Source organism: Carettochelys insculpta, chromosome 3 (assembly GCF_033958435.1).
Source record: "Carettochelys insculpta isolate YL-2023 chromosome 3, ASM3395843v1, whole genome shotgun sequence".
NCBI classification, from domain to species: domain Eukaryota; kingdom Metazoa; phylum Chordata; order Testudines; family Carettochelyidae; genus Carettochelys; species Carettochelys insculpta.
The window spans coordinates 115,907,908-115,920,259 of NC_134139.1; the positions used below are offsets into that span (position 1 = coordinate 115,907,908).

Genomic DNA, 12,352 nt, shown 5'->3' on the forward strand with positions numbered 1-12,352 from the left:
CTCAGCCAGCCAGTCGTGGGCCACCCCCACTTCCTGCCCTATTGCAGGGAGCTCAGGAGCATTCTGGGCTCCTGGGACACCTCCTCTCTGCCAGCTCTCCTGGACACCTCAGCCAAGCAGCCCCAGCGGGGAGAGGAGCAGGAGCTGGAGCCATCAGCTACTCCCACACCATCAAGACCAGAGATGGAGCCAGCCTCCACCAGAGACTGGTCCAGTGGAGGAGGGGGACCCAGAAATAGACCTTCCCTGCAACACCTCCAGATGAGCATTGGCTAGATGGCCATCGCCCAGCCTCAGCAGTAGACCCTTAGGTATGTACCCAACAGGGCACATCTCCCAGATCATGGGGCAGGGACACCATACACTACCGGGGGCTCCCCACACCTGCAGTGGACGTAGGCCCACCAGGGTCTAGCCGGACCACGGTCCCAGGATGGTGGCATGGCTGCCATTGCCCACCAACACCCGCTTCTGTGGACAGCGCTGCGTCCTGCCGCGGGGGCAGACCACACAAAAGGAAACTGGCCCCAGCTGTTCACCATGGCCTGCAGAACCACAGATTGGTAACCCTTCCTGTTTATGAATTGTGTTCTGCTGTGTTCCAGGGCATGGATAGGTGTGTGGGCCCCACAGAGGGTCCCGAAGCAATTTGGGAAACCCAGTATGTCAAAGCCCCAAGTGACCAGGTCCAGGTCCCTTATGTGGACAACCCTCTGGAGGAGCATGGCATTTATGTTGCAGACCACCTGTGGAGAGGTGGAGGGACATAGGCACCCGTGAGTCTGTGCGGGTTTTGCCCACCCCCCCAGCTTCCCCCGCCCCGTGTCCCTCTCAGCCTCCCCCCATGAGTGCATGCCCAGGCCTCATTACGTCCATCATGACAGCCCCAACTGTGGCCATACCCACACCAAATTGGTGTCCCACGGAGCATAGCTGTCTGGAGTGGCCAGCTTCCAGACAGCTATCGCAGCCCTCTTCTCCATGGGGAGGGCGTGCTGCATCCGCGTTTCCTGGTGCGTCAGGGCTGGGGACAGCCACTGGCACAGATCCAGGAAGGTCTGCTGGCACATGTGGAAATTCCGGAGCCACTGGTCGTTATCCCACTCCCCCGTGACCAGTTGCTCCCACCACTCAGAGCTGGTGGGGTAGCCCCAGAGTTGGCAGAGCACTCAGGGGAGGGCCCAGAGGACCTCATGGTCTGGGGCATCCCTTTCTGCCTGCCGGGGGGGTGGTCCTGCCAGGAGCTGCAGGGTGGCCACCAATGCAGCCAGCAGGGCCCCCTCTCCACTGGTGGCAGCCAGCAGGGTGTCCAGCTGCTGCTGTTCCATGTCCATTCCTGTGGGCACTGCATCTGTGGGGCTTGTGGCAGCTCAGCAGGCCTCATGCTGTGCAGGCTGAGGGTGTTGGGGAGGGGCCCTTTAAAGGAGCAGCTTGCTGCAGCCCCAGAAGTGCTTAGCCGCCCTGTAACCCCATCCACAGCATTTCCTGCCCCGTTCGTTTGAAATAGGAGCTTGGATGTGTGTGTGGACGCTGTATTTCGACATCCTGGATGGCCCCTTTCTACATGGCACGTGACCCTTTCGACAGTGTTCTTCGACGGCGCCAGCCCCAGCCCATCAAAATCCAAAATATCAGGACTGTCCTTATAAAATCAGGACATCTGGTCACCTTAGGCTCAGTCAACCACTAGTTGAGAGAGATTCCCAGCTAATGCATCAGCCTGTATTCCATGTGCCCTAGAGTACCATCCAGCTCCCTAATGCTTGTTACAGTATATGCTGCATATGCTGTCTTTATCAGTAACACCACTCAGCAGATGGTCAGCGTGCAGATTGTTCCTGCTCAAAGGAGTATCAAATCAGAGAGACTTTTTTGTCTTGTTTTCCCTTTTCTATCCAACTCTACCCTGTGTGTCTTTTGTAGAGGGTACATCATGTGCCAGCGTCCCTCTCCCTAATCTAACCGGTCAGTCCTGTGGAATGATTTTGACTCTTTTTTTCCCCCAAACGGAGTTATTTGCTGTGTTAAGTATGGACAAGAAATCCAGCGCTTTATAGAATGTTCATTGTCTTTTTATGATGATGAAGCAAAAGTATCTTATCTTGTTTTAAAAGAGCAAATTTTGGAGATCAGTGTCCATAATTGGGTTTAACAGTATACAACTAGTACTATTCTTCTGGCTGGCTGTTACAAAAAGAGTGGTTCAATGTACTGGGAACCAGTTCATTCTACTTAGCACATTAACAACCTTAGGTGTTCAAGAGCTAACATGTATTCTGAGACCGTTTATACACATGCTAATACATGGATCGAAAGAGTCTAATGAGGAGCAGATGCAAGTTCCCTGCACCTCATTAGCATAACGTCATGTGTTTTGGAGTCCAGAAGAATGGTCTTCCGGACTCCAAAACACCATGTAGAAGCGCGGCCCCTGCAGGGGGGCTTCCGGAAGGATGTATTTCTTCTGGAGGCCCCTTCTTCCCTAAAATTTTCAGGAAGAAGGGGCCTCTGGAAGAAGGACTTCCTTCCAGAAGCCCCCCCGGGGCCGCGCTTCTACACGGTGTTTTGAAGTCCAGAATAATGGTCTTCTGGACTCCAAATCATGTAACATTATGTTAATGAGGCACGGGGAATTAGCATCCGTGCCTCATTAGCATCTTTCACTCCGTGTGTTAGCATGCCACTTCTGAAGGAAGTGGCCTGTGTAGAAACAGCCTGAGAGAAGATTGTTTTTACAACCTGTCATTTGCTATTTAAGACTTATTTTGTATTCGTTGAACTCATCAAATGGCATGCTCTCCTAAGAGAGAAGAAATGGGTTCAGTCTCAAAAAAGCTATTTGTTAGCCAATTTTTAATTAGGAAGAGCTGTCTGAACATGACTATGCTGATTTTTCTCTTTTAACCAAAGGGTAATAAAGTATCTCTTTGCATCATAAAACACCAACACAGTGACAAATAAATAAAATAAGCTACCTTCAAAAGTCTAAAATTCATTAGATTGCAATAGTGCATCTTTTTCATAGCTAATAATTTTCTTTTGTGTATTTGTGCAGGAAGAAGCACTCCATAGATTTCGAGTGAGTGATTATTTAGAATACATGGAAAGCTTGGAGTCAACCTACAGGCCAGTGCTGCTGAGAGAGATGAGAAATATTAGAATGCAGAGCACATAGCTCAAGCAAACAAGCATTTTATCTTCCAGTTTGTAGTTAAGTTCTGAAAGGGAATGCTGATTGTTTTATATCAGTCTCCATAAAAATTCATGCTGTGGAAATATACATATGTAAAATCAATAATGAAGGTTTTCAGAATATAAGTTTTTCAAGAGGACAGCATCTGAATGGCATCAACAGAAAAATAATGCATTTTTCCAGCTATACTATATTTATAGCCTTATTTTTATTTGGCAGATTGCTTCAGAATGAGCCCTTTGCTCACTTAGGGTGTTTGTTTGTTTGTTTGTTTGTATTCTCTGGAAGCGGTTCCCAAACTAATACATTCTGGTCGTCTCTTATTCACATCTTAGTACCTAAAACTTAAACATTTTGCGCAGGTCTGTCAATAGAAGGGATCACTGAGAGTAATCACTTGGGTATCCTGTATTTATGTCAATAGGAATGAACAAAAGCAGAGCAGCTTTCCTGTATGCAGCTGATCTGACCTTGTGGTTTTGTCTGAGGAAGAATAGTGAAATACAAGTGGAACATATGGCTAGTACTGTCCTTGGTCATGATGATTTTTAAAATCTTTCTATGCCATATATAATTGTATATTAAGGTTGTATTCTCAGAATGGATAAATAGAAAGTGAGACTGCTGAAATATGCATTATTCAGCAGTCATTTTATTGATTGGCTTCATTTGTGCTTATTACCATTATATAAAAGAATCCTGGCACCAGTAAAAAGCTTGGTAATTCTGAAGCAAATAAACAATGTGTATTACTCTTCTGTCTGGAGTCAACAGAACACCTGTAAAAGAAGATGAGTATGATGTCAGTTCTGGAAATTAGTGATGCATTCATGTTTTATACAATGATTGATTACAGCATTCTGAAATATAAGCCTGGGTTTCTGAAAGATAATATCAATCCAAACAGTTTTGTTATGTGAGAGTCATACAAGAAATAGCAACTAATTTAAAATGCTTTTTAAAAAACAAATGTTCATTAGGGTTGATTTACTTTGTTTAATCTTTTCATTCTGACTTCAGGCTGTTAAAGCATTGACTTAAAAAGGAGTATATAAAAATAATTCTATTACAAAGTTGCCTATAGCTCTGTTATTTCTATAGTGTGTCATGTATATAAAAGAAAATTTGGGAACTCAGTTTGACATACTGACTTTTTAGCCCCAGCTGATATGAACTTAACAAAGGAGTGCTAAAAACGATACTAAAAGCACAAGAACTACTTTAAAATTACATTTTCCAAACCTTTTTCCCAATAAATGTAATATAAGTTTATGGTTCCCTTTCTTCCTATTATATGAGTAACTTATTGTATTTGGTATAGAGGATCTTACTGTGCTTTGTTCCTGTTCTAAAAAGCTGCATCACAATGACAGTGAAAACAGAACAGAAAAAAGGCCCTATACATTAATTTTGAAATGTTTTCTTCCTCTCCTGACTGGGATCTGAAGAAAGCTGAAGCAGGTAACAGTCACGCTCTAGAAATCTCAATTCAATGTGTCACCAAATTTTGTGTCACCGGGAAAATCTTATGACTAGGTATACAACAGTTAGACTGTGTCTAGCCTAGCCCCCAACTTTTAAGGGGGCATGGTAAATTAGGGTGTTGGGAGATTACTAATGAAGTGCTGCAGTATATACGCAGCACTTCATTAGGCTAAATCTCCCCTGCGGCAACTTCAAAGTGTTAAACTTCAGAGTGCCAGCTTACATGTAGCCATGGGTTGGCCACTGGTACTTCGAAGTGCCCAGGCTCATTCAAAGCCCCTTTACTCCTGAAAATTTTGACCTGCGGCTAAACGCAAGCCAGCACTTCGAAGATGGGGGCTATTCTAGACACAGCCTCAGTTAACAGTAGTTGTAAACTGTGTCAACGGTTGAGAGTCATTTTCATCTTAATTATGTACCATATACATACTCTGATTTTAACAAATGAGTCAGGACCAGAATTAATGTCCCATAGTTTCTTTTGTTTCGAAGAGTAAAGTACTAAACTACCTTGTCATTATAAATACATTACTGAATCTGCATGAGATATCATATTAAATTCCTTCATATTTCAAAAGGCTGCTGTGCTGAAGAGCAAGAAAAGCAAAAGTAAAAGCTCTGTCTTTTCCTGGAACAGGAAAGGAATTGGATTTTCATTCCTTATGTGCTGGTAAGATTCCAAAAGCTCTCATCCATGGGATCCTGTCCCAGGTATCAAAGGGAGGAGATAAAGCGGAGCCCTGGTCAGCTACTCCATTGAATTCTGGATAAACAGATTTGTGCTCTGTGGAGATTCACTAGCAACAGTCATTATGTTCCAACCTTCCTGAAATTATGAGGGTTACTCATATATCAGTAGTGAACATGAGCACGTAAAGTCTCCTTTGGCTTCTCCTTCATTGTCTTCACAATTGGCATATTAGACAGATCATATTTTGGCTATATCTTACCCTAACATGCTGGGAGATGACTGAGTGCTAAATATTATTTTTTGCTAGTGCTTTTACATAGGTAATGTACTCTAGTCAATATTTGCCACCTTCTATTACACAGTGAAATCTAAGAGAAGGGTTTTCCTCTGTACTTCAAAAAGGAAATCACTGTGGGACAAGCTAGCAAATGTTGACTTGTCAAAGACTAAGTAAGAAGGCGTGCATGCTTGTGCTTGTTTACACAGAACATGAACTCCAGTAGAAACTTTATTTGTGTACATCGGTGACAAGCAGCAGATATTAAACCCATATTGTTTTATCTCATTTAACTTCAGAAATGTAACTAGAATGCACCAATTCATTCCAGATTCAGTACTGTGTGTCTTGTTCCATTTTTCTCTTCCTGCCAGACAACTGTTAGACTTAGAACTAGGGATGATGTACTTACTTGTTCCTCCCTAAAAACCTGTTCCCAGCTTTAGCATAGTGAGGACTGTGGGTATTTTTGATCTCAGTTACAGCTGTTTATTTTTACACTGTAGTTTTGGGCATGTATATATTCCTTCTCTTTTTTTTTCATTAAAAAGACAAAAAGAGGCCAATAATTGTGCTGAGACAATAAGGACCCAATAATATTTTGATCTAACTGTTTTGTTGTAGGCTAAATTTGGAATAGGTGCAGAATAGTTATTAATTAAAAAAAACCTTTTAAACAAGATACCTAATGTGAAATATTGAAAGATAATTTGGAGCATAATCACATTTTAAATCCACCAAGCCACAAGGCGTCAGACTTGAGAAAACAACCCCTTTACCCTTCATAAAGTCAGTGCTTCAGTGGATGGGAAGAAGCCATCTGCTACTGACATTTTCTGGGCTGGGGTTATGATCATATTCTCTCCATTTAGAGGGACTTTATGCTCTCTTCAGGTCAGAGAGAAATCTTGCCAGAAGGGACTTCTTCCGCTATTGCTTCTTATGAGTGATAGGACCAGGAACCATCACATCGTGGGTGAAATCTCAGTCCCATTGAAATCAGTAGCAAAAATCACATTGAGTTCACTACGGCCAGAATTGCATTCTATGTTCCTTCATTCACTTTGAATAATTTGTCTGAGAAAGAATTGTATGGGTGCACTTGGGAGTGCTTCCATGAATCTTCTTTATCCTTCCTTGTTGTATATGCCATAATCAGGTCCTCATTTTTTTAAGAGGGCAGTACAATCTTAATACACTAATTTCAATCACCTTACTGAAGCCAGATCTTGCAGCTGAGAGAAGGCTGTTGACCCACTGAGGAACATTAACAACGAGGTGACAGCATGTTCCAACAATGAACACTGTAGTGGTACCATTAGTAATTACAGAACAGTAGATTTGTATTTCTCTCAGAACTGTGGTACTGTTAGCAAACAGGTAGGCTATTCTCCAACATTTGCATAATCATCAAAAGATTTAGCTAGACATTGAAATAAGATTAGAAGGTCACAGGATAATGACATTTTATTTATCCAATCTGTTTATCAAAATTTCAAGAAGAAAATTTCAGGTATGAACCTAATCTTTAAAATATATGGATGGGCTATATTGACTTTGAATTGTAATGTAGATAATTCAAACTGTGTACTACCTGCCAAAAATCAAAACCACAAAGAGAAAAATTCAGTATACAACAAAAGTCTTAAGTTGTTGTTATACCACCATTTATTACAGTAAAGTCTCAGGATGGAAGAAAAATGATGTGGCTGTCTATATCTGTTTATGTGGCCAATGCTGGCACCGTATAAAGGGTTTTATTCCCCATTTAAGTGATAGATTTTGGCTTCATCTACACTAGCAAGGGCTGTTTCTACACATGCCACTTTCCTCCGAAAGTGGCATGCTAATAAACAGCCAGAAATATGCTAATGAGGTGCAGATGCAAGTTCCCGGTGCCTCGTTAGCATAAGGCCAGGTGACTTGGAACCTGGAAGACGTTCTTCTGGACTTCAAAATAACATGTAGAAGCGTGGCCCCCAGGGGATCTTCCAGAAGGAAGTCCTCCTTCCGGAGGTCCCGTCTTTCCAAAAGTTTTCAGGAATTTCCAGGTCTGGATGGCAGATGGATGACTCCGTCCCTCTTAGGAGGGAGTCCCCAAACACCACCACCCATCATCTTCTCTTGGGGGTGATGGTTGTAGAACTGCCATGTTTAGGACTCTTCATTCCAAGCCTTCCAGTCAGTGGGGTCTTCTTCTGAGCCCTTCTCTGAGAGGTCTCTGCCACAGCATCTCCACCATGTCACCCATGCAGAGAGCTTGAAAGCGGTTGCTTACCTCTACAGGAATTGGAGACACCTGAATTAGCTTTCTTCTCCTGGAGGCTGCATGCTTCCCATTTTCTTCCTTAGTTTGTACTGCCCTCACTGGTTGGTCAGCCTGCTGTGCCTGCAGTACTAAATGATGCCTTCTATAGAGGAATTCTTCACCTTCTCTGATGGACCAGAGGGTTGATATTTGTGTCTCAAGTCCTCTAACCTTTTCTGCCAGGATGGTGAGAAGCTTGGACTTGGTACATAGAATATCCGTTCTGTCTTCTGGGAGGAAGACAAACACAGCACACGTGGTGCAGGTCACAACAGCTGACTTGTCAGTATACTTGTCACTATCCATTTTTTCCTTTCTTCAGAGAATTTCCTCAGAAGATATTAGAGCCACCTTGAAGGATAGAAGAGAAACACAACTATAAAAAAAGAAACCAAATAATATGTGGTTCCCCCCAAGGCAAACTACCAGGCAGACTCCCCTGTTTGCAGCTTCCAGCTGGTCGTGCTCCCGCTGTTCGCTAGCCTCTGGCTTGTGAAGCTTTCTTTCCTTTGGTCCAGCCTACCCCTGGTGAGTCACGGGGGGGGCTCACTCACTACACACACTAACTGCCACCGTAAGTAGAAGTTAAATTCAAGCAGACAGTCAGCCTAGCAAACTGAAATTCAGATTCAGAAATTCAAATTCACACAGTCAGCCTAGCAATCAAACTCACCCACAAGTAACTGATCTCAATCAGTAACTGAAATACAAATTCAAACAACCAAACAGCCCAGGAAACAAACACACCCAATACTTCTCACCTGGTTCGGGGGGTTCACCTTCTCTCCCAGGGAAACTCCCCTGTTTGCAGCTCCCAGCTAGTCATGCTCCCCCTGATCACCAGCTTTTGGCTTATGAAGCCAGAATGTGTCACTCCTTTCAAAATCACTGTTCCTTTTCTGTTTCAGGAAAAGCACCCCCTTTTGAAAGCTTCTTTCAAAAGAAAACGTGTAGATGCTCTGCAGGCTCTTTTTTTCAAGGAGCAGTCCTCACAGGGCCTGATTTTTCAATCCCTGGCCCATTCTTTCAAAAGAGGAGGGGCTGTGTAGACGCTCTCTTTCGAAAGGGCAGATCGCTCTTTTAATTGCTGTTTTGTGTGTAGACGCTCCTTTTTGAAAGAAGTTCTTTCAGAAGAGATCTTCCAGAAGGGCTTCTTTCCAAAGATCTCTGTAGTGCAGATGTAGCCTTTGTGGCTGTGGCCACACTTGGCCAAAACTTCGAAATGGCCATGCTAATGGCCATTTCGAAGATTACTAATAAGGCGCTGAATTGAATATTCAGTGCCTCATTAGATTTAGGATGCTTCCAGCCGCAGCGCTTCAAAAGCTCCGGTTTTGAATGCACGTGGCTCAGCGCAGCTATGCAGGAGTACGGGGATTTCAAAATGTGCAGGGTCCTTTAGAAAAGGACTCCTGTGTAGCCACACCAAGCCACGGGCATTCAAAAGTGGTGCTTTCGAAGCACCGCAGCCGGAAGCATCCTAATGCTAATAAGGCACTGAATGTTCAATTCAGCACCTCATTAGTAATCTTCGGTATAGCCATTTGTATGACTATTTCGAATATTTGTACCAGTGTAGACACGGCCTATGTGTGTGATATTCATGGTGGCAGCTGCTATTTCTGCCATTCTAACATGAGTATCAGAGTATGTTAAAAGATGATTTGAAGCATAATCACATTTTAAATCCACCAAGCCACAAGGCATCAGACTTAAGAAAATGACAGTTTAACCCTTTACAAAGTCAGTGCTTCAGTTGAAGGGAAGGAGACATCTGCTCCTGACTTTTTCGAGGCTGAAATTATGCATTGTATCCACAAAAACAACAAGAAGTCCTGGGGCAGCTTATAGACTAACAGACTCTTTTTAAGCATAAGCTTTCGTGGGCAAAGTATGCATCTGACAAAGTGGGTCTTTGCTCATGAAACCTTATGCTCGAAAACTGTTAGTCCATAAGGTGCCACAGGACTTCTCATTGTTCATCGTACCGCAGTCTCTTTAAAATAAGACACAAATTGTCTGATAGTTTCCATGACATTTTCCTTTTCGCAATAAAAAATCTTAGATTGCTGTGCAAGAAGATAGGGGTTTTCTATAAAGATTTTCTACTTTATAGTTGCAGGTAGCCAGCATAACAACTCATCAGTAAGAAAACACAAATGTTGAGAACTACGAGCATACTGTGGTTACTTCCAACATCAACGTAATATAAATGACTATACAGTAAACCCTCGAGAAGTGTGATTTAGATTTGCGATTAAATCACATTAATGCAACTTAAGTGCACATCAAAACTGCCCAAGCCCCCGGCTCCCCACAGCTGGGAGAGCCCAGTGGGCACACAGCTACTTGCAGGGTGGTTTTGGGGGAAACTGCCCTGCAAGCCTCTGTCGGCGTGCTGGACTCTCTGGGGAGCCCAACACACAGACAAGAGGCTAGCGGCACGGTTTCACCCAGTTGGGAGAAACCACACTGCAAGCAGCTCTGTGCCCCCCCAGCTGAGAGAAGTTGGAGGCCATGTGGGTGCCCCGTGTATCCTTCTGCTATCCGATCCCCCAGCCAGGGGAATTCGGGGGATCTCCCCAACCCACCACCCCTGCAATTTACATGAAATGTGATTTACCCAGAGATTGCCCAAGAGCAACCTCAGCGTAAAATCAAGGGATTACTGTAGTGCCTTCTGCTTACACAGAAGAGAAAAGATTTCCAGGTGAGATGAGGTGCTCAGAGAAGTTAATGGGAAGTACTTGCAAAACACATTGCAATGTACTAAGGTGTTGCTATCTGTGTATATAAACAGGAGCGGCTTCATCTTCATTTAAAATTAAAATATCCATGGTGGAAAAAATAAAGCATTTCAGCTCTATAAATACTGTCTGTGCTTTCTTAAAGGTTAACCATGTCATCACATCACTTTTGTGTAATGTGAATGAAGCAGTATTGTCAGGTGTGGGATTTTGATTGGAAGGTGGGGGTTATATATAAAAGTGAGAATGAACCAGAAATAACTGACATTTTCTATTTACACTCTTTTCTGTCTCTAAAAATGTGCTTGATAGCATTTTTGAATAGAAAGAAATTTAAACTGTTAAACTTGATTAAAATAGTTTGTCTTTTTTGAATTACTGAGTGCCTTTCCCACATCAGTTATGTACACTGTAGGATGGAATGTAGGAATTATGACAACAGAGGATGGTACCACATATTTATCTGAAACTGGAGTCAAAGAAAATAAAATCTGTACTTTCATCATCTTGTATTGATTTTTAAAATGCCTGGCTTCATTGCCCCGGTGCTTGATATCTCTGCCAGCTTGTACATGTCCAGGTAGTTATTGAATGCTAGGCTTTTGAAAGGTGCATATGTAGTGAAGTTGTGAATTTGGGATATATTGAGGATGATAGCTGTTATATTATTCATCAGTTATATAACTATTAATCCACATATTGTTGCCAAATATGCAATAGAGAAATTAGTGTCTCCTGCCACAGGCATTGGGGGACACAGGGTACTATAACCAGTTTATCATCAGCACCTCTCCATCCTACCCCTTCACACAAACACACACACAAATAATAGGCATTCCAAAGAGGACATTAAAACACCTCTTACACTTAAAGCTTCCAATGCAAGAAAGCTTCCAGCATCACCACCACCACAACACCTTCAAATTATCAGGAATAATAAGATTCATATTTTGAAAGCCAGCTGCTTCTAAGACACAGGAGCTAGAAGGTACAGTACTTCAAAAATGCATTAAAAAATCAGAAATGAGGTATGCCTGCAGAGCCAAAATCCAGGAATTCCTTAGCACCAGTGCTAAGCCTGACAGAATTCTTCTGTTACCTTGAGCAAGTTAGTTAATTTTAAATTTCCCCTTCTGTAAATGGGAACAATATAATTTTGTGCAGGAAATGTGGTGATTAATTAGGGAGTATCTGTAGATCACTGGGAAAGTGCTGTATAAGATCTAAGTATTAATATCTGACAATATAAAATCAGAAAGATGTCATAACACTTTTATGAAAGAGACATAACACCACTGGCATACATCTTACTATGGGACAGAGGGAAGTTTGAGATGAGGGAAAACAGCTGATATGGCCTTTATGCTATGATCATCCTAAAACACTCCTCCACAACCACCTGGGTCACAAACATCACTCCTAAGGTGATATTAGGCTGCAAAATTCCTCCATCCAAACTTGTTAAGCTTTAAAATATCTTCTGTTCTCCACTCAGATTCCCCTTTTCTAGCAATGAAATACAATTAAAACCGGAAAAAAAATTAGAAATAAAATACACTTTTCTAACCTTGTGTGTATTGCGTTTTCTCTGTGGGCTCTCTCTTTGTTTTATCCTTCCACCTCTCTATGTTCTTACCTTGCTCCACTTACT

The 12,352-nt window shown here is 42.7% G+C and overlaps 1 protein-coding gene across 9 annotated transcripts in view; it reads left to right on the forward strand.

Annotated features, from left to right (window-relative positions):
- The window catches only part of TBC1D32 (TBC1 domain family member 32), a 197,642-nt gene extending 188,349 nt beyond the window's left edge, over nt 1-9,293 (forward strand). For 6 of the 9 annotated variants that reach the window (XM_074990655.1, XM_074990654.1, XM_074990663.1 and 3 more), the window contains one exon: nt 3,056-9,292. In XM_074990655.1, coding sequence (XP_074846756.1) covers nt 3,056-3,175 — 120 coding nt within the window. In that variant the 3' untranslated portion in view covers nt 3,176-9,292. Of the gene's footprint in view, nt 1-3,055 lie in introns of all 9 variants that reach the window. The other 3 variants (XM_074990659.1, XM_074990660.1, XM_074990662.1) reach the window with 1 other exon arrangement.
- The last annotated feature ends 3,059 nt before the right edge of the window (nt 9,294-12,352 follow it).